The 25942-nt window shown below is 44.3% G+C and overlaps 1 protein-coding gene across 1 annotated transcript in view; it reads left to right on the forward strand.

Annotated features, from left to right (window-relative positions):
* Window positions 1-204: 204 nt before the first annotated feature.
* LOC311140568 (nuclear factor of activated T-cells, cytoplasmic 1-like) overlaps window positions 205-25942 on the forward strand; it is a gene marked incomplete at both ends in the record, with an annotated part of 67593 nt that continues 41855 nt past the window's right edge. Inside the window, 5 exons of the mRNA XM_084175684.1 lie at window positions 205-334; window positions 3918-5034; window positions 7057-7213; window positions 18023-18225; window positions 25269-25441. Of these exons, the coding sequence (XP_084031810.1) occupies window positions 205-334; window positions 3918-5034; window positions 7057-7213; window positions 18023-18225; window positions 25269-25441 (1780 nt within the window). The remainder of the gene's footprint in view (window positions 335-3917; window positions 5035-7056; window positions 7214-18022; window positions 18226-25268; window positions 25442-25942) is intronic.

The following is a 25942-nucleotide window of genomic DNA, read 5'->3' on the forward strand; positions in this document are numbered from 1 at the left end:
CATGGATGAAAGTGTTTGAATTAATCTCAAATCAGCATTGGAGTTACATGTTTCATTGACATATAACGCGTTTATTTTTGTTTTGATTAATGCACATGTCTACAGTCTAAAATAGTTTTTTTTTTCTCGCAGTTCTCATATGATACTGCCTGTGATATAATCGCCAACCGTCATAACCACAAAAGTAGACCAATCGCTAGTTGAATGCAGGATACCAGCTGTTTGAGACTCAGCTCCAAATTCAACTTTGGACCAGCCCTCCCAACCGCTTTGGGAAAGGAAAGAGGACTGCAGTTTCACACTCTCGCTTCGGAGATGAAGTCTGCAGAAGAAGGTAACCGGCTTTACTGTCGTAATTTAGCCTATATTTTCCGTTCATTTGACGTGGCAATGTTCAAAAGTTATTCTCTGACTGCAGTGCTTGTGTCATTTTTACATGAGTGATTCTCAAATCGTCATTTGCTATCAATGAAATGCATATTATTATTAAGTTATACACTACAATAGTCTGGGAATGTTTCTTCAGCTACCAATAGGTGTCGGTGTTTTCAAGGCAGGAGTCTCCTAGGCGCGCAATTGATGCTGTGCGTTTTGCGCTATACCTGAAGCGGTGAGCGACGTCCATATGATAACCAGAGCCCGAAGTGCGCCAGTGACAATTTTATAGCAATGTGTAGGCAAAATTTGAGTACAATGAACGCTGTTTTGGGTTGGATACCCTAATTTGTTAAAAAAAAAAATAATAATATATATATATATATATATATATATATATATATATATATATATATATATATATATATATATATATATATATATATAATAATAATAATCTGGCTTCACAATGCCCTTATTGTCAATAATCAATCATTCACAGCCCACATTTTTATGCCTTTATTTGACCATGTTGATTGAAAATATTATTGTATGTTTTCATGGTTGTGCTTTTCAACCTTGACAAATCTAGGCTGCATCATGCATGCACACATACTCGGACCATCCAGCTCACTGACAGTGCTCTATTTGCCTTGACACTTAATTCATGAAGTAGCCTAGGCTATAGAAGTATTCCAGTGCTGATGTCATGGACTTTTTGATTTGGGATTTAATTTGTCTTTGAGGTTTCGAGACGTGGACGGGTGGGGGCTGTGTTATTATTCATTTCAGTCCCTCGTAAGACTCATAATTGATAGCAGACACATCTGTCTGTGTGTGTGTGTGCATGTGTGTGCGTGTGTGTGAGTGTGTGTGTTCGCATGCGCGCATTGTGTGTGTATGTGTGTTTCTGTGTGTAGCTCACTTGGCTGGGGTAGATGCATAACCACTCTGCTTCACCAGTCTGCTGACAACTGTAGTATTACAGACACACAGTCAGACTCCTTTCTCTGTGACCCAGTATGGTAGCCTATACCATTATACCCACACACACACACACAACCCCTCTCTCTACGGTGACTTAGCCACAAAAAGGTGATTGTGGTAACTGATTGCAAGTCACCAAGCCCCTGATTTTATGAGCCTACAGATGACTTTATCTGTAACCACCTAGCTCTTCCTGAGGTTCACTCTGTCTGGGCCTAGCAGAGCCCCACCGTCTGTGTGGATGAAACCAGATTATATTTAGAGACATGCAGATTTATTTGGTCCCATGTGCTGGGGAAAAGGATTTATGGATGGTAATAGCAAAATCAGAGTTAGAGCATTTTGAATATGGTGACGAGAGAGAAAAGAATGCTATGTGAGTCACTTTAAACTGTAAACGTGTATACAGTATTAATATTATCACCATGAATTTACAGATTTCCAAAATTCCTGAAAGCAGGTCACCGAAACAGAGCATCAGTGATTGTTTTTCTTGGATTTGAGATATCAATATTCTATAGAGCTCTCACCCCCAATTTGCTATCTGTCACACTGTTAGTTCAGCATTCAGCAGACGCAACCTGGAAATGCAAAGTTCAAGATCTGCAGAGATAACACAATTGAGTGAAAGTCCCGATGTGTGTGGGTGGATGTAGCTCATGTGTTAGAAACAGAGAGTGTGCTGAGGCATAGTGCGCGCACACACACACACACACACACACACACACACACACACACACACACACACACACACACACACACACACACACACACACACAGAGAAGAGGGAAAAACAACTTGCAGTCAGCCCTGTAGTCAGTAGGTGTGTACCACCCCTCCTCTAAGTCACATTAGGTGGAGTGAGAAAGAGATCTGCATCCTCAGCGCTAGTGAAGGGACTGTCAGGAACGAGCAGCAGAAAACAACTGCATCTCTAAAGAGAAAAGGAGAAGACAAAACAGACAGACAGAGACAGACAGACAGAGACAGACAGACAGACAGACACTAGTTAGAGCTGATGTGTTGGAGGCTGTTCGCATCACCGTTAAGCTGAGGCAAGGATGAGCTCCCTTCGCGAAGAACCAGAGTTTGACTTCAACTTTTTGTTTGAGTACAGCCAAGGGGGAGAGTGTGGCCACAGGCCTGACAGAGGTGGGTGGTGACGAATCTCTGGATGGGGGTTGGTGTGTGTTCCTGAACTTGTGGTAGCTCAAACTGTTTGGGTGATTTATTTTGCTCTGTTTGTATGTTTTACATTATGCAGTTGAGCCTAGTGTGATTATTTTCATCTGTTTGTCAGAGCTGACTTATTCACATGCTTTTGACATGTTTTTGGTGTGTAAATAATAATACATAGGCTACTTAGACCATAATAAGTATAGGACAATAAATGTTTTGTAGTCCTATTTTGCTTAGCAGAACATTTTACATAGGGGCATTTAGGATTGTAATTTATTATGATTACAGATATTAGAAAATGTAATAATGTAGCTATGTTTGCTTCCCTTATTATTGCAAGCTTTGTTAATTGTAAATTCGCATAACCTTCCTTTGCTTTCTCCACCATAATGTGCTTTAATGTTTGTGCCCATATAAAGTTTCATACTACTGTTAATTGCTTCATTGAGCGCAAAAAAATAACTTTATGAACTACTAGATACAATTTGAATTTGACTTGCCACTGTTTCTGGAAATAGTCTGTCATGAACTAATTTTAGACAGTCTAACCACGTATTCTGTGGTGCATGACAGGTTCATCATTTCATGTGATGTGCTATTTGCGTAGAGTTGTGGTTAAAAAATATAGCACGGAAGCTGGAAGGGGATTGCCCTACTTTAGTACACGGCACAACATTTGGTTGGCATTCATTTGAGATAGTAAAATTACCATTATCAGACAGAAAACCTTATATTGTAACAATTGTGTAAATTGTTAAAGTCAATGTTAAGGGAATAAAGATCTTTCTTATATAAAATCATAACAGAAGGGGAGGTTTGCTCACTAAGGCAAAGAGCTGCTGCTGTTGTGTGTGTGGTGTGAATGCTCGTTTCTGTGTGTGTGTGTGTGTGTGTGTGGCAGATCATGTGTGTATGTACTGTATGTATTTGTGTTTATGTGTGCAGTATACATGTCTGTGTGTGTGAATGTGTGCCCAACCATTTGTATCTGAGCATTTATTCTGTGTGTGTGTGATGCCTCAGCAGCTGTAAACTCTCGGACTTAATCACAATCTCAGAGCAAAGCAGAGTGCTGTTGGCGTTCAACAGGGGCGAGCCCTAATTCACTCAGTGAGTGAAGCTATCAATCAAATAAAGTATCCATCACTGCTCTGCTGGAGGAGGTCCTATAGTCTAGAGAGCACACAGTGGAGCTGCACAGCTCCAGATGGACTGTTAACAATCTGCTGATATCTCACATATTTAATTGGACCTTGATCAGTTCAATAGACATAGGGTTTAATGGATAAAGTGAGAAAAGGTGCAGTTTACAAAGCATCAAATTGTTTGTATAGCGGCCTATATTTACAATGCCCTCGTGTGTTTGTATTTTCCAGATGCATATAGCTACACTCCAAACGTCAGCCTGTCCCTGCCATTGGGCATGGGAAACCCCTGTCTGGCCACCCAGTACCATACGCTGCAGTCCAGCCCCATTATCGCCGTGTCCTCCTGCCACCAGACAGGCTACGGTCTCCACGATCACAACAACCACAACCCAGCCCAGGGCTACTACCTGTCCCACGGCCTGAGGCCAAACGGGGCCCCGGCCCTGGAGAGTCCTCGCATCGAGATCACTGCCTACCACCAGTACCCTGAGGAGGAGGTGGAGGAGAGCAGCAGCATGGACCACATCGTCCACCACAAGCGGGGGGTCAACTCTATCGTGACCCTGACGCTGCCTAATGCTGATGGCTACCGCGACCCCAGTTGCCTCAGCCCGGCCAGCAGCGTGTCATCGCGTAGCTGCAACTCGGATGCGTCGTCCTACGAGTCCGGCTTTTACAATTATGACAACTCACCCCAGAACTCGCCGTGGCAGTCTCCCTGCGTCTCTCCGAAAGGTTCGTCCTCTCTCCTCTCCTGTCCACACGCTCCTCTCGGCCCCCCCTCAACCTCCCCCCGCCACTCGCCATCCACCTCCCCCCAGATCGGGGCCCAAGCCGAAGAGGGCTGGGCGGGGCAGGGGCCCTGTGGAAGCTCCAGGCCCAACTCCCCGCCTTGCAGCGGAGGAGGTGGCGGCGTTGGCGTGGGGAAGAGGAAATACAGCTTCAACGGCACCACCTACAGACAGCCAACCTACTCGCCCAACCAGTCGTCCACGCCTTCCCCGCGCGGCTCGCCTAGGATCAGCGTCACAGACGACAGCTGGCTGGCCAACACCAACCAGTACACCAACTCAGCCATCGTGGCAGCCATCAACGCCCTCACCACCGACGGAGTGGTCGACATGGGCGAGGGCATCCCCGTCAAGGCCCGCAAGACCAACCTAGACCACAGTCCCACCATGAGCCTGAAGATGGAGCCGGGAGGAGAGGAGATGGGCCCTGGGAGCGAGCTCCTCCAGGAGGACTACATCTCCCGCCTGCCTTTCAAGAAGGAGAGCTACTGTGGGGGCTTCCTAGACGTGCCCCAGCACCCTTACTCCTGGTCCAAGCCAAAGCCTTACCTCAGGTAGGTGGAGATAAAATACTGCTGAACTGGGAAGGCTTGGGTCAATGTATTGTACCGTATAATAATTTATTATCAACAGTTTAAAACAAACACATTTTGACGTTGGCAGGGAAGTCACTTAGAACATAAGGCAGCATTCTTAAGTGTTATTAGGCCTTGAAAAAGACAATGAAGCTCATGGAGGTGTTTACTTATTTCAAAAGATTTATGGACTAACATCCAACTCAAGGTCTACTCCTTTAGTTTCCCACATGAAAAACAGTTCCTCCACTATTTTGTCATCCCACATTTTTCTTGTCTTTTTCCAAAATTAGACTTGTTTATTTATTGCAAGTGCAACATTGTTTTGTCTTCAAAGACCACAGCGAAAGGCAGCAGTCGAAACGTAGTCGCTGTACCACTTCCAAAAGGGCTCCCCTTTGAAGATACAAAACATTTCATAAATCATATTTCGCAGGGAGGAGTAGTGTAGCACGTGCCATGTTACCATAGAAACCCCCACACAAACAATACACACGGATAGACATATACACACACACAGACAGACTCCCTTCTTAACAAGGCAACCTTTTCAGTTCACGGCGACCCTTTCTCTGTTTTCTCTTTCCTGCCCTGGCACACTTTCCTGTTGGAAATCAAATGTTTGATTAAGATAATGCAGAGACAGGAAGTGATGGTGACAAGCCTGCTAAAGGAAACAGTTGGTGGGGTAATCACACAACCGGCTTCCCTGTGCTGTCTTGTGCCCCCCCCCCCCCCCCCTCCTCTTTGGCCACTAAACATGATGTAATGTTCGGCCAGCACAGATAAAGCCCGAGAGGGGGGAAATCAGTTAGTTTTGGGTCAACAAACACCCTGAAAGTTCCAAGAGGATGCCAGAGATTGCTTTTCATGGCCAGCCTTTAGGTCAGGGGTTTTATGCTTCACAGGCATCCGGCTCAGTGAAATATTGTCTCGCAAATGTTTGTTTTGGTTCAATATCTCCACAGTCTTCACATGGGAAGATAGGCTAATTCCCTCGCGGCATCTGAACAATGATATTATGAGTTGCCAGCTGTGACAATTTCTGAGATACCATGGTCTTTCGGGTGTGTCAGACAGTTGTCTGGTTACTTGGTTACGTTGTTTATTTAAAAATAAAGGATTATGTGGGATTCAATTATTTTTTTAGAAATGTATTTGATGATAGCGCTACTTGTATTATTGATACCACCAATGCACTTAGGTTATCTACGTTAAGCATTTAGGCATGTTGTACCATTGTGCTGCTGAAATGCCTATGCCCCCTCCTAACTCTTAGGAAAAATAATTATATCTAAAACCTAATAGGGTTCTTTGGCTGTCCCCATAGGAGAACCCTTTGTTGGTTCCAGGTAGAACCCTTTTGGTTCCAAGTAGAACCATTTTGGATTCCATGTAGAACCCTTGGTTCTACCTGGAACCAAAGATGGTTTTACCTGGAACCAAAAAGGGTTCTCCTATGGGGACAGCTGAAGAACCCTTTTGGAACCCTTTTTTCTAAGACTCCACTTGTCGACACCTGTCACAGCATGATAAAAAACACACAGCAGACTAACCAGACCACATGTTTCTTTCATTTAGTTTTCATCAAAAGAGCCACCAATTATTGCCCAGGCTTTAGGAATTACATACGTCAGGCTATGACTTCAATTGATTAGATTAGAGCCAATGATGAAATGGAAAGGATCAGGACATTATTTAACAAGGGAAACAGAGATCTGGATTTAAGTGAAACGGATCCATCTTTGTGCGTGCGTGGGTGCGGGCTTGTAGGTAGCATGGTGGTCCTGTCTGTTTGTATTTTATCCAACTCCTTTCTGGTTTCGTTCATTGTCATGCCAAACATATATGTCCATGTATTGAATGATGACTATAGGAGAGTTGGCTACGGCTCATACAGCTGGGACCAGGCTATTGTGTAGATTATTATTTATATGATTATATTATAGATACTATCTATATGTTCCACAAAATACCAAGCACTGTCTCTCTTCATCATAGCTCCCTGCCCGCCCTGGATTGGCAGCTGCCATCTTGCTCTGGCCCGTACAGTCTGCAGATCGAGGTGCAGCCAAAGTCTCACCACCGTGCCCACTACGAGACAGAGGGCAGCCGCGGGGCAGTCAAAGCTCCGTCCGGAGGTCATCCGGTCGTACAGGTACCTATCTCAATAATGTGTGTGTAGGTGTGTAGGTGTGTGTGTGTGTGTGTGTGCACCTGTGCATGTGTACATGCGTGCTTCTGTTCTCTATTATTAATGTCCCTTGAAGCCAGGAGTCAACATACTGCAGTAAGAGGTAACTGTGGCTAGCAGTTGCACATATTGACACAATTAGCATGGAGCAGGACCATCACCTCTCAGTATTGTGCTTGGCAATGCTTCTAGAGCTCACGTCACTCTCACCACAGCGGCCCAACAGAGAGCTCCTTTCTCTCTAAGGCCGTCACGCTGTTTGGACATCTTGGTTTACTCAAGGTGGGGACCCTCGTAAGCTACTAAGACAGTAGTGTGTGTATGGGGGGGGGGGGGGGTTGTTGTGTGTGTGTGTGTCATTATATATGTACTGTGTATAAATATAACAACACATAGCTTATATAAATATAAATACATAGCAAATACAGTGTAGCATAGCACATTGCATCTTAGAAGGGCTGAGCGAACCTTCTTCTCTTAGTCCAACTTGATGGTTCCTACTTCTCTCCAAAACACTCAACGTGTTGTTAGCACTGCAGCCCGTTTTTCAAATAGATGTTTTCAACACAACTTAACCTGCTGAGTTTCACTTCTGACAACAGCTGTTGCGCCCAACAAGGTGTTATAAACATAGCCTGTCAAGTTTCAGTTTCTCTCTCTAAATGAAAGTGATTACACCCCTTCATTAAAACCCTTTGTATAACGACATAAAAGTGCCCTGTTGACATTCTACTCCCCTGCCATCCCATGTTGCACTGAGAGACTTTGACCAGCGTTCAGTGTTTTGGCAGGTGAAACTGAACTTGATTTAGTTTAGTTTATATCACTTTGTGACTCAGGCTGTATGTCAGCCTTTAAGGGGGTCTAAGGAGTGAGTCAGGAGTGGTGAATAAGCTTCCTGTGTGTGTACGTGTGGGAAACTTTTCCCAGGTGGGTGATGGTAATGATGAGGACAGTTACTGTCTTACTACACAGATACTTTAGTGAAGTGAATTGAAAAGGAACTCCAACACACTAAAGTCTGCATAAACCCTGATGAATGCTATTGAGAACATCAAGCATCGAGGCCCTTTTTTTTCTAGGCCCGTTTTTGATTCCTCAGAGCCTATCCTCGCCTCCTTCTCAGCTGTATTAGAGAAGGTCCAAGATCCCTCCCCTCAGATCTTCTACTCCAATACCTTTTGTGAAGGAGGGAAGGAGAGGATGTGAGGAATCGAGGAACGATTCATTGAAAGAGCCAATATCACTCATGTGCTGGAGTAAATTTTTTATTCAGTATAGAGTTTTCCAATGAAAATGTGTTTTATTAAAGAGGTACTAACAACTAAAATAGGACCCTATCAAGTACTATTAAGCCCTTGAGGTGGATGTTGTTATTAAATATTCAAATATTGCTCTAGTGACGCACATATTCTCTACCACACTCACATTGTTCACAGTTCTTACTTTTACTTTTATGGAACAATAATTTAACACCTCTAATATTACATTTGGAGTGAATTGGAATCTCTGGGTAATTTCATAAGAATCAAGCCTCTCACTGGAAGTTTGTTGGCAGAGAGTGATTAATGCAGAAGGTCAGGTAAATACATGATACACACACACACACAACGTTAGCAAAATGAAGACAGGATTTCATCATATCTCTTCCCTGTGTGTAGGATGTGGATGCGCCTATCTATCTATCTATCTATCTATCTATCTATCTATCTATCTATCTATCTATCTATCTATCTATCTATCTATCTATCTATCTATCTATCTATCTATCTATCTATCTATCTATCTATCTATCTATCTATCTATCTATCTATCTATCTATCTATCTATCTATCTATCTATCTATCTATCTATCTATCTATCTATCTATCTATCTATCTCTCTCTCTCTCTCTCTCTCTCTCTCTCTCTCTCTCTCTCTCTCTCTCTCTCTCTCTCTCTCTCTCTCTCTCTCTCTCTCTCTCTCTCTCTCCTCTCTCTCTCTCTCTCTCTCTCCTCTCTCTCTCTCTCTCTCTCTCTCTCTCTCTCTCTCTCTCTCTCTCTCTCTCTCTCTCTCTCTCTCTCTCTCTCTCTCTCTCTCTCTCTCTCTCTCTCTCTCTCTCTCTCTCTCTCTCTTCACTCATCCTGTGCAGTCCCCAGGGAGGCTGTATGGGGGTGCTAGGGCATATTGTAGTCCTAGGGTGCCCTGCTGTTATAAGTAGTGAGTGGCAGGCAATCGGTGGGTGGGTGGTGCAATCATGGAGAATGGGTGAGTGTGTAGTGATGTGGTAGGGAGGACAGGGGAGAGAGGGAGATAGGAGGGAGAGAGGACACATGCAGAGATAGATGTGATGAGGGCAGAGGGAGAGAGTGAGGCAGTGGAAGGGTTGTAGGAGGGAGGTGTAGGGAGCGTTCAGAGGAAAGAGGGAGAGAAGGAGGGCACAGGGAGTCACCAGGCAGGCAGGCAGCTGGGTCTCGGCTGTGTTACCCCCAGAGACACTCTGCTTCCTGCTGATTAGGGCCCGGGTGGCCCTGGGGTTGGGTGGAAGGAGAGGAGGAGGGGTAGGGTGAGGTGAGACTAGTCCCAGAGCCCATCCGATGCCTCCTCCCCCACCACGATCCTGGCCCAGGCGGCCTCCGCTTCACTGCCGATGTCACTCGTCGTGAGCCGCTCATTCCTCAAACCTCTCTCCCACACCGACATTCCCAATGCTGGCTAAACCTGCACAAACACCAGCACTGGGTTTTTTTGGCTCAGGGTTGGACAGGCACAACACCTATGAGTGATTGTGACATATCCCATCGCTGTGCACAACAGTTTAAAATAACAAGGTGAAAAACATGATGAGACACTGTGTCTCTAACCTATCAGTTAATGAAGCGTTGCAATACACGCTATGACCCCAAGAGCACTGACTGACAAACATCTGACTGAAAAACAGTTACTCAAAACAATGTTTGCCACCTTTACAGCGCCACTGTTTCTGTCTGCATGACCGCTCAATTTGCTATCACCGAAGTCCTCCTACATAATAATGAACTGAGGTGTTTTTCTAATCCCGGCTGCCAAACACACAGGCTCCCCTTTGTTTAGGAAACGTCCCTTTGTAACGGTGACATCATGCTCAGCTCTTAGCTCTGTCTCCTCCACCATACCGCTCTCCTCCGGCCCCTCTTGCAGGATGAAGACATAAATCTGGGGAGGCCCCGAGCTGCAGCCCGCTACCGCAGCCGCACACTGATGGGAACCTCAGATTATGGGGTACACTGACTGCACTCTGCTGTCCACATCCCCTCATCCCCACCGGTTTGCTTTCTGGCTCCTCAATCCAAAATTCCATCATTTGTTTTGGAGATGGCTACAGTGCAGACCTCCTCCCACAGGCCTCTCAGTCCCTTCTCATGATGATGTACCACGTCCTGACCCCCACGGCCACTTTTCCACTTTACTTACTGGCTCCAGACCACAGCGCCCATGAACAGGATGGAGGGTCCTCTGTTCTACCCCAACTACCCTCCCCGTTCTCCCCCTGATGATTCACCAGGCTCCCCTCCTCTCACCACAGTTATGTCCAGCGTCTACAAGATGGTTTCCAAAAGCATGCTCAGGAAAAATCAACAACCTGATCTTCTACCTTCCTTCACACCGAAGAACACCACATCATTATGGATGGGTCTTTCCAAAGAAACCGATATTATGATGGAATTGAATGATTGCCAAAGTGGAATTACATGGAATTATATGTGCACGACCTGGGACGTGACCCTCTCGGATGTAAACTGTGGTTCAGTTGTAGAAGACACATCAAGGCAACCAAGAAATTTCATTCAGGTTTACATTGAGACAGGAAACCATAGGAAACACATAGACACGCACAGGGCACGCAGTGTTAGACAACACCTATAGAGTATTAGACCCATCACACAGTGTTGTAGTAAGTACTACATATGGATAGAGTATATACTTTAATGGTAATGAATGAGCCTGCAGGGCCTGCCTTACTATGAAAGGCTTCTCTCTCTCGATAACTCTCAGTTTGGAAAAGAAAGGCATGGTAGACATAGCGGTGTAATTTCAACAGAATGTCTCTCATCCCCATTAACGTGTGCGTGACATAACCATCTGGTAGAACTGTGTGTTACAGTACAGTACAGCAACCTTTGTATTTTTCCTTTAGGATGACATGAAGGACCTTAGCATATGTGCTGCTGGTCGAACATGTGCGTGTTTCACCTTGACATCTATGCTGGCTGTGAAATGTCTTCGGCAACAGCTACAGTACATGTACGTTCGCTGTAAAGACTGTCATTTATTGTGTCTTAAATCTGGTGCCACCTCTTGTTTAAAACATGAAAGATGCCTTTGGTTCTTCCGTGCAGACTAGTGGGTTGTGTTCATTGACGAACACCGTAGTGAAACGTTTCGCAACAGAAATGAAAATGAGCATTTCAAGTTCTGATAGTACCTCCCTGTTTCATTCCATTTCGAGAGCATTTTTCTTTCTTCGTTTTGTCCCTACTGAACACGACCATGTACTGCTCTACAAGAGGCAGTCATGGCTGTTCGTCTGTGCCCCGAGGAGCAGTTAGGCTCCCATGAAACTGTGTTTATGCCTCCGAGGGGCTTCCCTTACTCACAGCCTTGGTATATTGGGCAACCACTAATTACCATTGAACAGCAACTGGAAAGAATTGGACTAAATGACTGCATTTTCAATGGTTTGAGGTGATGACCAGAAGCCGCCAGATTTATGAGGCAAAACACTGGTTGCCAGCCTTTATATCAGGGGAAGACTGAAATCATCTACACATCACTCTGCCCAAATGTAATACCCTGTACCTTGGCTAAAACGTAATGCTTAGACATTTTGGTAACAAGTCGTTCTTTTATTTAGAATTTGGACTTCGCTGGTCTAGACATGGGCCATGACTTGAAACGTTGCCCTTGATTACATAACATTGGGGCATACACTTCAATACAGACTTTGAGGAATATAGCCGCTTTGACGCTTGTATAAATAAGTGCCATTTGGAACTTGGGAAACCCAATACATGAACAAGTCACGTATGTTGTTATATGCATACTGTATGAATATTTGGCACTGGAGAAAGAGAAGGAGAAATGGGATAATAAAGACAGTATGGAGGGAGAGAGACAACTTGGATGAGTGTTTGAATTGGGTACAGTGAAGGCTTGCTGTGTGACTGTCAGCACTTGAGAGAGGGAGCGTGATATTGGGGAAAACCTGAGCTGCCCTCCTTCCCCTCTTCTCCCCTTCTCTCCTGCTTCCAGTCTTCTCTCCCCATCCGCTGCATGCGCCACGTGGACTACGAGTCATGACATTTCTCCAGGCGGTGATGAAATCTCTGTGAGCTGGAGAGAGTTAGAGGGAGAGAGAGCGTTCCAGTGCAGGCCCATATTCACACTCTCCCCACAGCCCAGACTGTGCTGCTACTCACCAGGAAGTCACTTTCTTAAACAAACATGTGCAAATCTTTTCTCTACCATATTTTCAACCAGGTCTGGCAATGGCTCTAGATCTTGAGCATAAGTGTGAAGTTGAGTTTTTATATAAACAGTAAGTAAACCAAGGTAATAAAGCAACAGCTACGAAAAAGGATAAAAAAAACATCAACTTCATTAAGCTATCACTGACAAGGACATATGATACTCATTAAAAGAAGAAAGCAAACGTGGATTGAAAGCCCATAGGAAAAACCTCTTCAGAGCACCACCGTCTCAGGGCTGAAGTTTAGCAGCCATGATGATGGATCTGTAATGGTTCATGTGAAATGAATGGTGGAAAAGGACGGGGTGATCTCTGGTTCTGAGCTCAACACCCTCGCAGTTACACATCATCAAAATCCAGTCTGACCTAGACAACCCAGCTGCGTACAATTACACAATGAATGCTTCAGCTGACATGTACAAACTGTTTTATTTGAGATTCGGTCTATCCTGCATGACACGTGTTGGAAGAGGAGAGGTTGTCAGAGGTTGTCTAACTTGCCAGTAGCTGGTGGGTGGAGGTGTAAATGAATATGGCACATGCAGTGGCAGAAGCTGGTGTAGTGTGACTGCAGCAAATTATGCTTTGATTTACAGTATCTCAAAGATAAATATACGTAGCCCAGCTTGGCTACATTCATAGCTTAGCTAAACTCATCTGGTCAAAATTAGGCTGTGTCAAGACTCAAAGACTGTTAGAGACACAAATATGAAGTAGGATTCACAGGTGTGTGAAGCCTCTCTCATTGAACCACGCTTAAACTTTATGATGGTTCCTCAACTTTGTATTTTCTTATTGCCCTTGTGAGGATTTAAAATGAAGTATATTTTGTGCTCAGCTTGTGTTTGGTGTCTGTGGACTAGGGAACGTCACAGGAGCAGAGAGGGAAATAAGTAGAGAGGGGATAGTGGAGAGGAGGGTTGAGGGAGCACATATGGTAAATTAATTAAGGGAGGTCACCCAGGGGGGAACCTTACCGCGTGTTCCTTTGCTGTCGGGACGACCAGCATCACTGAGGGTTGCTTGACCTCATTAATCACTTCCCTCTGCTCTATGAGGTCACCCTGGCTCTCGACCCCACCGGAGGATGCCACCGCCATCGTATGCTACCGCAGCATTGCCGAGTGAAGCGATAAAGACTACCCCCAACACACACACACTTCACCTCTTGTGGTTTATCCATACGCAGACACGCAAAGGCTGAGGCTAAGGTAATGGTTGGAGGTCACCAAGAAATGAAATAACAAAATCTACCGAGGAGCAAAGTACGAAAGGGACAGAGGACACAGGCTTCGCAGTGACAGCCTGCCTTTTATTAAATCATAAAGAAACGTCATGACACTTTTAACAGACCGTTTTGCGTTTTCAGATTGGTACCTCAGGCCGGGTTCCATCGGTTCTGTTGCAGCATGATGGTACCACTTTTTCCTTCCTTCTCGGTCGACTTGTCTATGTGTAAGTAACTGGTAGCATGTGGCGGCTAAGCGTAATTACCACCGGTGACACCGTAAGTAAAATATAACAAGGCGAGCAGAGAGAGGGGTCTGCTGGTGAGATCACTGCATGGATGAAGTGCTCTCTGGAGACACAGAGACTTCAAGAAGCTCCTGACCCCAGAGTAACTCACTGATGACTAGCATGTGTGACTAGCGCACAGGTCAGGACAGCTGCTGGAGACACTATGTGGAGCTGAGAAGAAGAAAAATGGAGTGAAGAAGGAGAGAAGGAGACTATAGCCTGCTTAACTCCTGAGTGGCACAGTGGTCTAAGGCACTGCATTGCAGTGCAAACTGTGCCACTAGAGATCCTGGTTCGAATCCAGGCTCTGTCGCAGCCGGCCGCGACCGGGAGACCCATGGGGCGTCGCACAATTCGTCCAGGGTAGGGGAGGGAATGGCCGGCAGGGATGTAGCTCTGTTGATAGAGCATGCCGTTTGCAACGCCAGGGTTGTGGGTTCGATTCCCACGGGGGGCCAGTATAAAAAAAAATTGTTTACTAACTGTAAGTCGCTCTGAATCAAACAAGTGATGATATCAAGTCGAGAAGTAGAAAACCAGATTGTTTTATAATGATTGCTGCTGGTTTGTCGATTATTGAGACCCTTAGATAGCATACGTATAGTACTGTACTGTGTTGAGGATAACCAACAGTGAGCTACTGCATGGGCAGGCATGAGCATAACTCAATATGTCGCACCAGCCAAATATGCCTTCAGTTTGTAGATCACCTCAACTCACTTGTTTTCACAGTCACTTGGCAGGTTTATCATCAGTTTGTCTCGCCAGAGCAAAATGAGCTCAGTCTTTCTTCACTGCCTTCATAGATGGGTACTGATTGTGTCTTCGGTTGGTCATTCCCCTTTGTGTTTGGCAGAGTGGGGTCCTAATAATTTGGTTGTTACCGAGTGTCAACATGGCCAACAAGGCAGACTAATTACTGTAGACACAAGTCCAATGACGTATTTCTCTACCTTCACTTACTCCCCAAACCCTGACCCCCTTGTAAAGGTAATTATAAATCCATTAATCAGATTATGTCATAGGTTACATGTGGTCTGTGTTTTGTTCTATGACTCAATCCGTTAAATAAACACAGGGTCGCTTATTCCGTTTGACTCACTGTTTTCACTCGGACACAGCAGTGCTGAACTTCCATAAGACTAAACTTCAAGAAGGGGATTTTGAAATGATACACTTATATTGGGGAGATAATTGAGCAATTTGTGGGATTTTTTCAGATGGACACTGTTTGGTTAGATCTGTCTAGTGTAATTGATTTCTTGTGACGGTCTCTGATGTGGTCAAGGACCTAGCTGTGTGAAGCCATGGAGGTCTGTCCATCGTTACCCAGTGCGAGGTTTGCCTGTTGCATGTTGACTGTTCAGAACGGATCCCCAATTTTCGGAGGGTTTCTAAGTCCACATTAAATGCACGCACGCACGCACACACAAACACACACACACACACACACACACACACACACACACACACACACACACACACACACACACACACACACACACACACACACACACACACACACACACACTTGAGCAAACGTTGCCTGGGAGCTGGGAGGTCTAACAATTTGGTTCCACCAGAAGTGGTCCATTGGGTTAGCAAATGGCCCTGGGTCAGGATTCTTACCCAAAATATCTGGTAACGTTCACCACATTGAGGAATCTGCACCTCTGCCAATTTTCTCCTGAGGTTTAAGTATTTTCCCCCTCTCCAAATGGATTTCAACCATCCCCCATGCTTCTTTCTGCAGACAGTGTTGTTGTAGATGGTTGTAGTTGTTCTAGATCAGGGCTCTCCAACCCTGTTCCTGGAGAGATATCCTCCGCTAGGTTTTCGCTCCAACTCCAGTTGTAACTAACTTGATTTAGCTTATCAACCAGCTAATTATTAGAACCAGGTGAACTAGATTAGGGTTGGAGCGAAAACCTACAGGATGGTAGCTCTCCAGGAACAGGGTTGTAGAGTCCTGGTTGGTCTATGGTTGTTTTAGATTATTCGAGTTGTTTCAAGGTTGACTAAATGTTCAACGAACTGACAGTAATCGCCTTCTCACCCATCTCTTGTTTGGCTATTGGTGCTATTGGAGATCACACTGAGCAACGATAGTCTACTGAGTCTATTGTACTTTCTAGAAGATGTAGTAGCCATCTTGTTTTTTGGTGTACTTGCTTTTATTGGAGAAGCAGTAGCAGCTAATGGTGGTCCGTGAGAAGAAGAGGGGAAGTGTAAAACTGTTTGAAGTGGTGGCTCCAATACAGGAGCCTCTTTCATCTCTGTGTGACACCGTCTATGGCACCGCTCCAGAGCTTAATAGGCCTTAATGAAAATTAGAATGCATATTCATAAATGCCCAGAGGCCAAGGGGTTGTATGCTGTCAGCATGCTAGGCACAAGTATGTGAATGTTTTTAAAGGGAGTAAGCGACTTGTAGACATTAAGCTAGCCTTGCTTTACTGTGATCTGGGGTTGTCTTTGTGTGAAAGTCAAGCTATCCAAGTAAATGTGGATAGAGATGTTCTTCTGTATTTTGCGACCAAAAGTAAGTAGACTTGGCTCATAGGAGCAGGAGCCTCTCTCCTGTTTCTGTAGTGGGAGGCAGCTTAATGTACAAGTACACCCCCTGGACAGGACGCTAGTCTATCGCAGGGCCTTATCCCCAATCTATTTCCTGAGTGCCAAGCAGAGACGCATTGGGTCCCATTTTTACAGTCTTTGGTATGACTCGGCCAGGGATCGAACTCCCACATTCCAATCTCAGGGCACACTCTAACCACAAGGCCACTATAATTTTTTGGGACCAAACGCAGCAGAATGTAATCAACAATGTAGAAAAACAGACCATGAAAGAAATATGAACAAAACGATAAAGAGTCATGACATTTTGTTTCAATTGAGTGTGCGTCACTTTTGACCAGAATTTATATTTTCTCATAAACATTGGTATTTTGATATTGTGTGTACTAGACATTTATTGAACACGTGTGGAGCTACTAATCATCTAGGTTGTATTGTTCTTGAGATATTGCTGATCACATTAAAAAGCAATTCTATCAAGGATTGCATTTAAAATACTTAATACGTGCACCAGCAGAAATATTCAACATAGATTGCCAAAATACTGTTTTTGATTACCCCTTATGAATTCAACTCCTTTTCTGACATGGAAATGAATGTTTACTAACTTCAGTCCATTGCTGAGGGGATCAAATCCTCATAAATATTGTGCATCATGCTCAGAGGCAGACTTTTAAATTATCGTCTTGGTTTTGTATTTGGTCTCCAAAATGGTCACTTTCCATTGAGTCACTGTCGACTGCTAGCCTCTCCTTGGGCACTTTTTTATGGCAGCTGTGAGGTTTTAATGAACAGTGAAGTGATGGGAAGCCAACCTCTCCATCAGCGCTTGTGTCTGGCTGCCCAGAATATCTTTACCCCAGACAGAGTACCTCCAAAAGATCAAAACCCTCTTTAACCCTCCCCTAAAGGGATGTACATTAACAAACTACTCCCAAATTCGAAAAACAGAAGACTCCAAGAATCTGGAAACAGGTCTCCAACCTGACCGAAAAACAAATCTGACCAAAGGGTCTATTTTCTGAAACCTCCCCCAAAAAACCTTCACTAAAAGCTATCATTAAAGGGCTTCTTAACTATCAGTAGCTGATGTGGTGTTCAATCTCTATTTCCCCAAATGACGGGTTGTTTATGAGGTACTTTAAAACCTGACGTTGGGTCTCACCTGGATCTCTTTGTTCTCCTGCCAGCTCTACGGTTACATGGAGAGCGAGCCCCTTACCCTGCAGCTGTTCATCGGGACCGCAGACGACCGCCTCCTGCGACCGCACGCCTTCTACCAGGTCCACCGCATCACGGGCAAGACTGTCTCTACCGCCAGCCATGAGGCCCTGCAGTCCAACACCAAGGTGCTGGAGATCCCTCTGCTGCCTGAGAACAACATGAGAGCCATGTGAGTGCTTGTCCTTTCACTCTCCTCTCTCTCGCTCTTGACACTAGAAAAGCTAGACCTCGAGGGACCCCACTTTGAGGCAACGAGCAAGCATTTTTACTGCAACGTTCTAACAGTGAAATAAATACATTTCATATATGCTATCAGAAAAATTATAATTTGGTTGTGTTTATGAAGATCTTAGGTAACATTAAAGCATTTTCATTCGTTTATGTTACTGTAGGCCAGGGATCATCAACTAGATTTAGCCGCAGGCAGATTTTTTCTTGAGCGGATGGTCAGGGTCAGGAACATAATTACAAATAATTTGTAGACTGCAAATTGACCGCAAGAAGCCCAAACAGATATAATATTTGACAAAAACATAATAATTTCAAACCTTGCTTACATTTGTATACAATCACGTGTCTTTCTATTGTGTGTGTGGGAATACTTGGGAACAGATTTCCAAAATTAAAATCTCTTGGAGCTGATTCGCTGGTGTTCGTACAGTCTTTTATGTCCAACAATTATTCGTGATTTTTTTTCAACATTGTTTTTTTTGTTGCTACGAAAACTTGGGTGGGGGCAAATAAAATCACTTTACAGGGCTGCCTGTTGGGGAACCCTGCAGTAGGCTATCTGCTGCTGCATGCTCACATATGGAACGCATGAAACAGCGGTTATTCTTGGAAAAAGTTATATTTTGAGCGTATCTCTTCAATTTGGAGAGTTATTTGAAAAAGGTAAGTGTTTTGGAAAACTCAGAATCTACTCTTTCTGATATTATATTGAAATCAAAACGTCTTCCCTGCAAAAAATAAGTCATGTCCTCTTAAAACTGCTTATAACACAAATTCTGTTTGTGATATCAAAATTCTAACAGCATATGTGTGTTAAATAGACTTATTTAGGAGGGGGGCATGACTAACAATGGCAGAGATTTTTCTATTTTTAATTCATATGCAGTCAAAAGGACTGTGTTAAAAATGGAACCATTGCAGTATGTGAAATGATCACCAACAGTGTGTGTTGGAATTCAGGAAGAAAGACAACCAAAGCATGCATAATACAGTGCAGTACATAATGTAGAGTCTAAAAGGAATAATACCCATGAAATCCAATAGGCCCTATTTATGTTGGTTTACTCCCCATTGCACCCAATCTGCTGTGTGCATAAAAATACTAAATTCCAGAAATCACTATATCCTTATGTCCAGGAGGTCAGGAGGTTGTGCTCCGCAGGGTGCCCAGGTAGCAGCTCCTGTCCTGGGGCTCTGTTCAGGCCACAATGGGTCTGCTGTCCTGAGGCCCAGGACTTTCTCTGATGGAGAAGGCAGCTAAATCTCAACCCAACCCCGGTTGTATAACCTCCATCACCATCTATTGAACTGTAGCTTTATTCTCCTCTGTGTTTCAATGGTATAATATACTTTTTAGAAGAACTGATGTAGACTGAATGGGTTTATATTAAGTTAAAGCGTATTTTAATATTTGTTTAGATATTGTGGGAGGTTACGAAGATACTTGGCAAGCACCATGATATATCAGATCTCTTTGACTGGAAAATGAACTTTGTTGGTTTAACAGGATTGAACCTAACATGCATACACCTTTCCATTTCCAACAATGCTATATTGCCCCTTTATAACGTATCAAATCTAGACTGGGGATACGTTGTGGAACTTCAGCCATTACACTTTACAGGGCACCATGGATAAATCTGATATTCAAGAAAACTATTCAGAGGACGTCAGTTTTCCCTTTTGTCGTCACCTTGTAAGGATCCGACGGCGAACGAGTAAACTGCCTCTCCCATCAATCCTATTAGCCAACGTTCAAGCTTTGGAGAATAAAATGGACGATTTAAGATTACGGTTATCCTACCAACGGGACATTAAAAACTGTAATATCTTATGTTTCACGGAGTCGTGGCTGAACGACGACAATGATAACATTCAGCTAGCAGGCTATACGCTACATCGGCAGGACAGAACGGCAGACTCGGGTAAGACGAGGGGTGGCGGTCTCTGTATATTTGTAAACAACAGCTGGTGCACAAAATCAAATACTAAGGAAGTCTCAAGGTTTTGCTCGCCTGAGGTAGAGTATCTTATGATAAGCTGTAGACCACACTATTTACCAAGAGAGTTTTCATCTATATTTTTCATAGCTGTCTATTTACCACCACAAACCAATGCTGGCATTAAGATTGCACTGAATGAGTTGTACAAGGCCATTAATCAACAGGAAAACGCTCATCCAGATGCAGCGCTCCTAGTAGCAGGGGACTTTAATGCAGGGAAACTTAAATCCGTTCTACCTAATTTCTACCAGCATGTTAAATGTGCAACCAGAGGGGAAAAAACTCTAGACCACCTTTACTCCACACACAGAGACGCATACAAAGCTCTCCCTCGCCCTCCATTTGGCAAATCTGACCATAACTCTATCCTCCTGATTCCTGCTTATAAGCAAAAACTGAAGCAGGAAGCACCAGTGATTCGGCTAATAAAAAAGTGGTCAGATGACGCAGATGCTAAGCTACAGGACTGTTTTGCTAGCACAGACTGGAACATGTTCCGGGATTCTTCAGACAGCATTGAGGAGTACACCACATCAGTCACTGGCTTCATCAATAAGTGCATCGATGATGTCGTCCCCACAGTGACCGTACGTACATACCCCAACCAGAAGCCATGGATTACAGGAAACATCCGCACTGAGCTAAAGGGTAGAGCTGCCGCTTTCTAGGAATGGGACTCTAACCCGGACGCTTATAAGAAATCCCGCTATGACCTCCGACGAACCATCAAACAGGCAAAGAGTCAATACAGGTCTAAGATTGAATCATACTACACTGGCTCTGACGCTCGTCGGATGTGGCAGGGCTTGAAAACTATTACAGACTACAAAGGGAAGCACAGCCGCGAGCTGCCCAGTGACACAAGCCTACCAGACGAGCTAAACCACTTCTATGCTCGCTTCGAGGCAAGCAACACTGAAGCATGCATGAGAGCACCAGCTGTTCCGGACGACTATGTGATCACGCTCTCCGTAGCCGATGTGAGTAAGACTTTTAAGCAGGTCAACATTCACAAGGCCGCAGGGCCAGACGGATTACCAGGACGTGTACTCCGAGCATGTGCTGACCAACTGGCAAGTGTCTTCACTGACATTTTCAACATGTCCCTGACTGAGTCTGTAATACCAACATGTTTCAAGCAGACCACCATAGTCCCCGTGCCCAAGAACTCTAAGATAACCTGCCTAAATGACTACCGACCCGTGGCACTGACGTCTGTAGCCATGAAGTGCTTTGAAAGACTGGTCATGGCTCACATCAACAGCATAATCCCAGAAACCCTAGACCCACTCCAATTTGCATACCGCCCCAACAGATCCACAGATGATGCAATCTCTATCGCACTCCACACTGCCCTTTCCCACCTGGACAAGAGGAACACCTACGTGAGAATGCTATTCATTGACTACAGCTCAGCATTCAACACCATAGTGCCCTCAAAGCTCATCACTAAGCTAAGGATCCTGGGACTAAACACCTCCCTCTGCAACTGGATCCTGGACTTCCTGACGGGCCGCCCCCAGGTGGTAAGGGTAGGTAACAACACATCTGCCACACTGATCCTCAACACGGGGGCCCCTCAGGGGTGCGTGCTCAGTCCCCTCCTGTACTCTCTGTTCACCCATGACTGCATGGCCAGGCACGACTCCAACACCATCATTAAGTTTGCCGACGACACAACAGTGGTAGGCCTGATCACCGACAACGATGAGACAGCCTATAGGGAGGAGGTCAGAGATCTGGCCGTGTGGTGCCAGGACAACAACCTCTCCCTCAACGTGACCAAGACAAAGGAGATGATTGTGGACTACAGGAAAAAAAAGAGGACTGAGCACGCCCCCATTCTCATCGACGGGGCAGTAGTGGTACAGGTTGAGAACTTCAAGTTCCTTGGTGTCCACATCACCAACGAACTATCATGGTCCAAACACAACAAGACAGTCGTGAAGAGGGCACGACAAAGCCTATTCCCCCTCAGGAGACTAAAAAGATTTGGCATGGGTCCTCAGATCCTCAAAAAATTCTACAGCTGCACCATCGAGAGCATCCTGACTGGTTGCATCACCGCCTGGTATGGCAACTGCTTGGCCTCTGACCGCAAGGCACTACAGAGGGTAGTGCGTACGGCCCAGTACATCACAGGGGCAAAGCTCCCTGCCATCCAGGACCTCTATACCAGGTGGTGTCAGAGGAAGGCCCTCAAAATTGTCAAAGACTCCAGTCACCCTAGTCATAGACTGTTCTCTCTGCTACCGCACGGCAAGCGGTACCGGAGTGCCAAGTCTAGGTCCAAAAGACTTCTCAACAGCTTCTACCCCCAAGCCATAAGACTCCTGAACAGCTAATCATGGCTACCCGGACTATTTGCACTGCCCCCCCACCCCATACTTTTTACGCTGCTGCTACTCTGTTAAGTATTTATGCATAGTCACTTTAACTCTACCCACATGTACATATTACCTCAACTACCTCAACTAGCCGGTGCCCCCGCACATTGACTATGCAACGGTACCCCCCTGTATATATAGCCTCCCTACTGTCACTTTATTCTATTGTATATATAGCCTCCCTACTGTCACTTTATTTTTACTTCTGCTCTTTTTTTCTCAACACTTTTTTGTTGTTGTTTTATTCTTACTTTTTTGTTTAAAATAAATGCACTGTTGGTTAAGGGCTGTAAGTAAGCATTTCACTGTAATGTCTGCACCTGTTGTATTCGGCGCATGTGACCAATAAAATTTGATTTGATTTGATTTGATTTGATTTATAAGCGAGTGGGAGAGAGCGTGAAAGTATATAGTAGAACTGAGCCTCAGGGTTGGGGTAGAACAGTGTAGGCCAGGGTAGTGTTCATTAGGGCACACTACTGAAAACGTTTTAAAAGTCCAGGTAGTCCTTCTATGTTTCAGTCTGTTTTCCTCTGTTTGGTGTCTAATGAACAAAGCCCAGGGTCTGTCTGAGGAGGGTCGGTCACTGACGGCGTCTTTCCATTGAGCTGTTAACAGTCAGCCTGATAACACTCCGGCTAGCCTTTTGCTCTCCCGCCAGCTCTCTCTCGCTCACTCACTGTGTGGGACGTTACATAGACGGTACTGTAGACAACTGATGTCAGACTCCAGACACATATCAATCTATCTCTTTCGTCCCCCTTGTGACTGATAAAGTTTTATCTGTTGTCTAGTATCCACCCATTGAAATGGATAGTCACCAGTAGCTACTACTTTATTACACAGTTTGCAGTGTCTGAGAATCTAGAAGATTCTGGGCTACTTCTATACTATGATTTCAAATCACATAACATTCACTGAAAAAGTAGAGTTGTTGTTGTAAAAAAAAACATTTCCACTCAACTAGTCAAATTTGTCAGTTCATTTTGATTTGACAAACAAATGTAAAATAAACCATCAACTTGCAAATCAAGTTTTTTGGTCGGTAACCTTTCCTGCCACCTTTCCACAATTGTAGTCAGTGACTTATTGCTTTGTTGACACTCTTCCACCACAAGTGTAGGATACATCTTGCAGTGTTATTATCACCAACAGTCGCCATGCTGTCACTACAGATCTTTACTTTGAGCTGACTTCAACTGCTATAAGCCGTGACTGGCTGCTCCACACCATAGTTCATGAAGAGAGACACTAATGTTCATTCCAACAGTCATTTGACAGTAAAATAGAGCATGGCACACTACCCCTAATGTGTTTGTTTTAAAACCATAACTGCATGACTGAACACTTACATCATGCATGAGCCACTAAAGAAACTTCTTGTAAGTGTTCAAAAAATATATATATATATAATTCGGACAGACCAAAGTGAAGGGGAAAAATAGATTTGTATAAAACTTGACATTTAACATGTTCCAGGAATTCCACCCAAAAAGCTCCAATGTAAAATAATTGAAATGCCAAGCCATATCCCATATGTATTTCCTGACTTTTTACCAGCAACTTTTTGGTTTTAGTTTAATTTCTTGAAAGGCCAGTCTGAAAAGTGATGCCTTTTTCCCCTAAGAAGGAAAATCCTCCCGCAAAAAAATAAATTAAATGAATTAAAATAAATAAAGACGGCAAAGAAAAAAAATAAGTCTGCAGCTAAATGTGGCATTGGTTAGTAAGGTTGAAACCGTAAATGTTTTAAATGTTAAAAGTGTGAGAATCGAACAGTGCAGAGGGAGCATGTTTTTTTTTTAGGAAAGGCAGAGGGTTATAAAGTGGCTGTGAGAATGCAGGCGGCAGCCAATGAGCTTCTCTTCTGGAAAGAGAAGGTGGAGAGAAAAAAGACCTGGGTCGTGTTCATTAAGCAACAAATAGACGATAAACTGAGTGAAGCTGTTGCAAATAGTTTTAAAGCGGTTTCTGTTACATGCCCTAATGAACACGACCCTGAAGATCGCTCCAGAGAGCTGTATTCTGGGGCACCAGGAACATTAAAAGTCACATAAACGAATGAATGTTCTTCTTTGAAGAACCTACAGATTGGGAGTGACTCAGTAGTGTTCTGCGAGATTTCCGATATCTGTGATCCGGAACTTTAGACGAGACGTCTCAGAGTAGGAGTGCTGATCTAGGATCAATTTAGCCTTTTAGATCATAATTAATAATATTATATGGCCAGATCCTAGATCAGCACTCCTACCTTGGGAGAGGCTTTGTGGATCCGGCTCTAGTCTCTTTGATCAAATAGAGCTCCAGGACTTGTTCATGACAGTGAACATAATGTACATCTGCATTATACATGTCTCTATGGTCTAATGATGATGTCCTAATAATAACATACTGTACTTTTTATGTTTATGTTATATGATACAGTATATTCCATCTGTAATGTATGTCTCGATATAGTCTCATGATCATGGTCTATAATAAACTCAGGATCTTCTTCTTGAGACAAGCTGTAGCATAGAGCTCATACAGACAGTATATTGATTAGTACCAGTATGCTGATGCTAAAATGTATCCTCTCCCCTGTGTGACAGCATTGACTGTGCAGGGATTCTGAAGCTGCGGAACTCTGACATTGAGCTGCGTAAGGGCGAGACGGACATTGGGCGCAAGAACACGCGTGTGAGGATGGTGTTCCGTGTGCACATCAACCAGCCCAATGGCAGGACCATTTCCCTACAGGCCTCCTCCAACCCCATCGAGTGCTGTGAGTATACACGCACATGTGCGCACACATATACACACACATGGACTCACCGTCGCATGCATACACGCACACACACACACACACACACACAATGACTGTTCCTTATGCACACACATCTCCACAGGTGCACACACACAAACCCAATAACACTCTCTTAGCATGGGAATCAGTATGAGGTGGCCTTTTGGATCCAATTCAAATCTTTTGCACCTTTTATATGATGAAAGCAATTTGCCAAGTCATTGAATGCATTGTACTTTAATTGATAACTGTGAAGTCAGGCACATATGTTATTTATCCCTCAGTGCATTTTATGACTTTATGCCTAACTTATTGTGGTGAGGCTACCCCATTATCACAGGTTTATGAAGGGTAATTTGCCAGCCCTAGATCTGGCGGGGTTGGAAGAGTGTATGGAAACCGCTAACTATGTCAATCAGTTGAGTGTGTGTGTGTGTGTGTGTGTGTGTGTGTGTGTGTGTGTGTGTGTGTGTGTGTGTG

Source organism: Coregonus lavaretus (genome assembly GCF_964263955.1).
Source record: "Coregonus lavaretus genome assembly, chromosome: 13".
NCBI lineage: Eukaryota > Metazoa > Chordata > Actinopteri > Salmoniformes > Salmonidae > Coregonus > Coregonus lavaretus.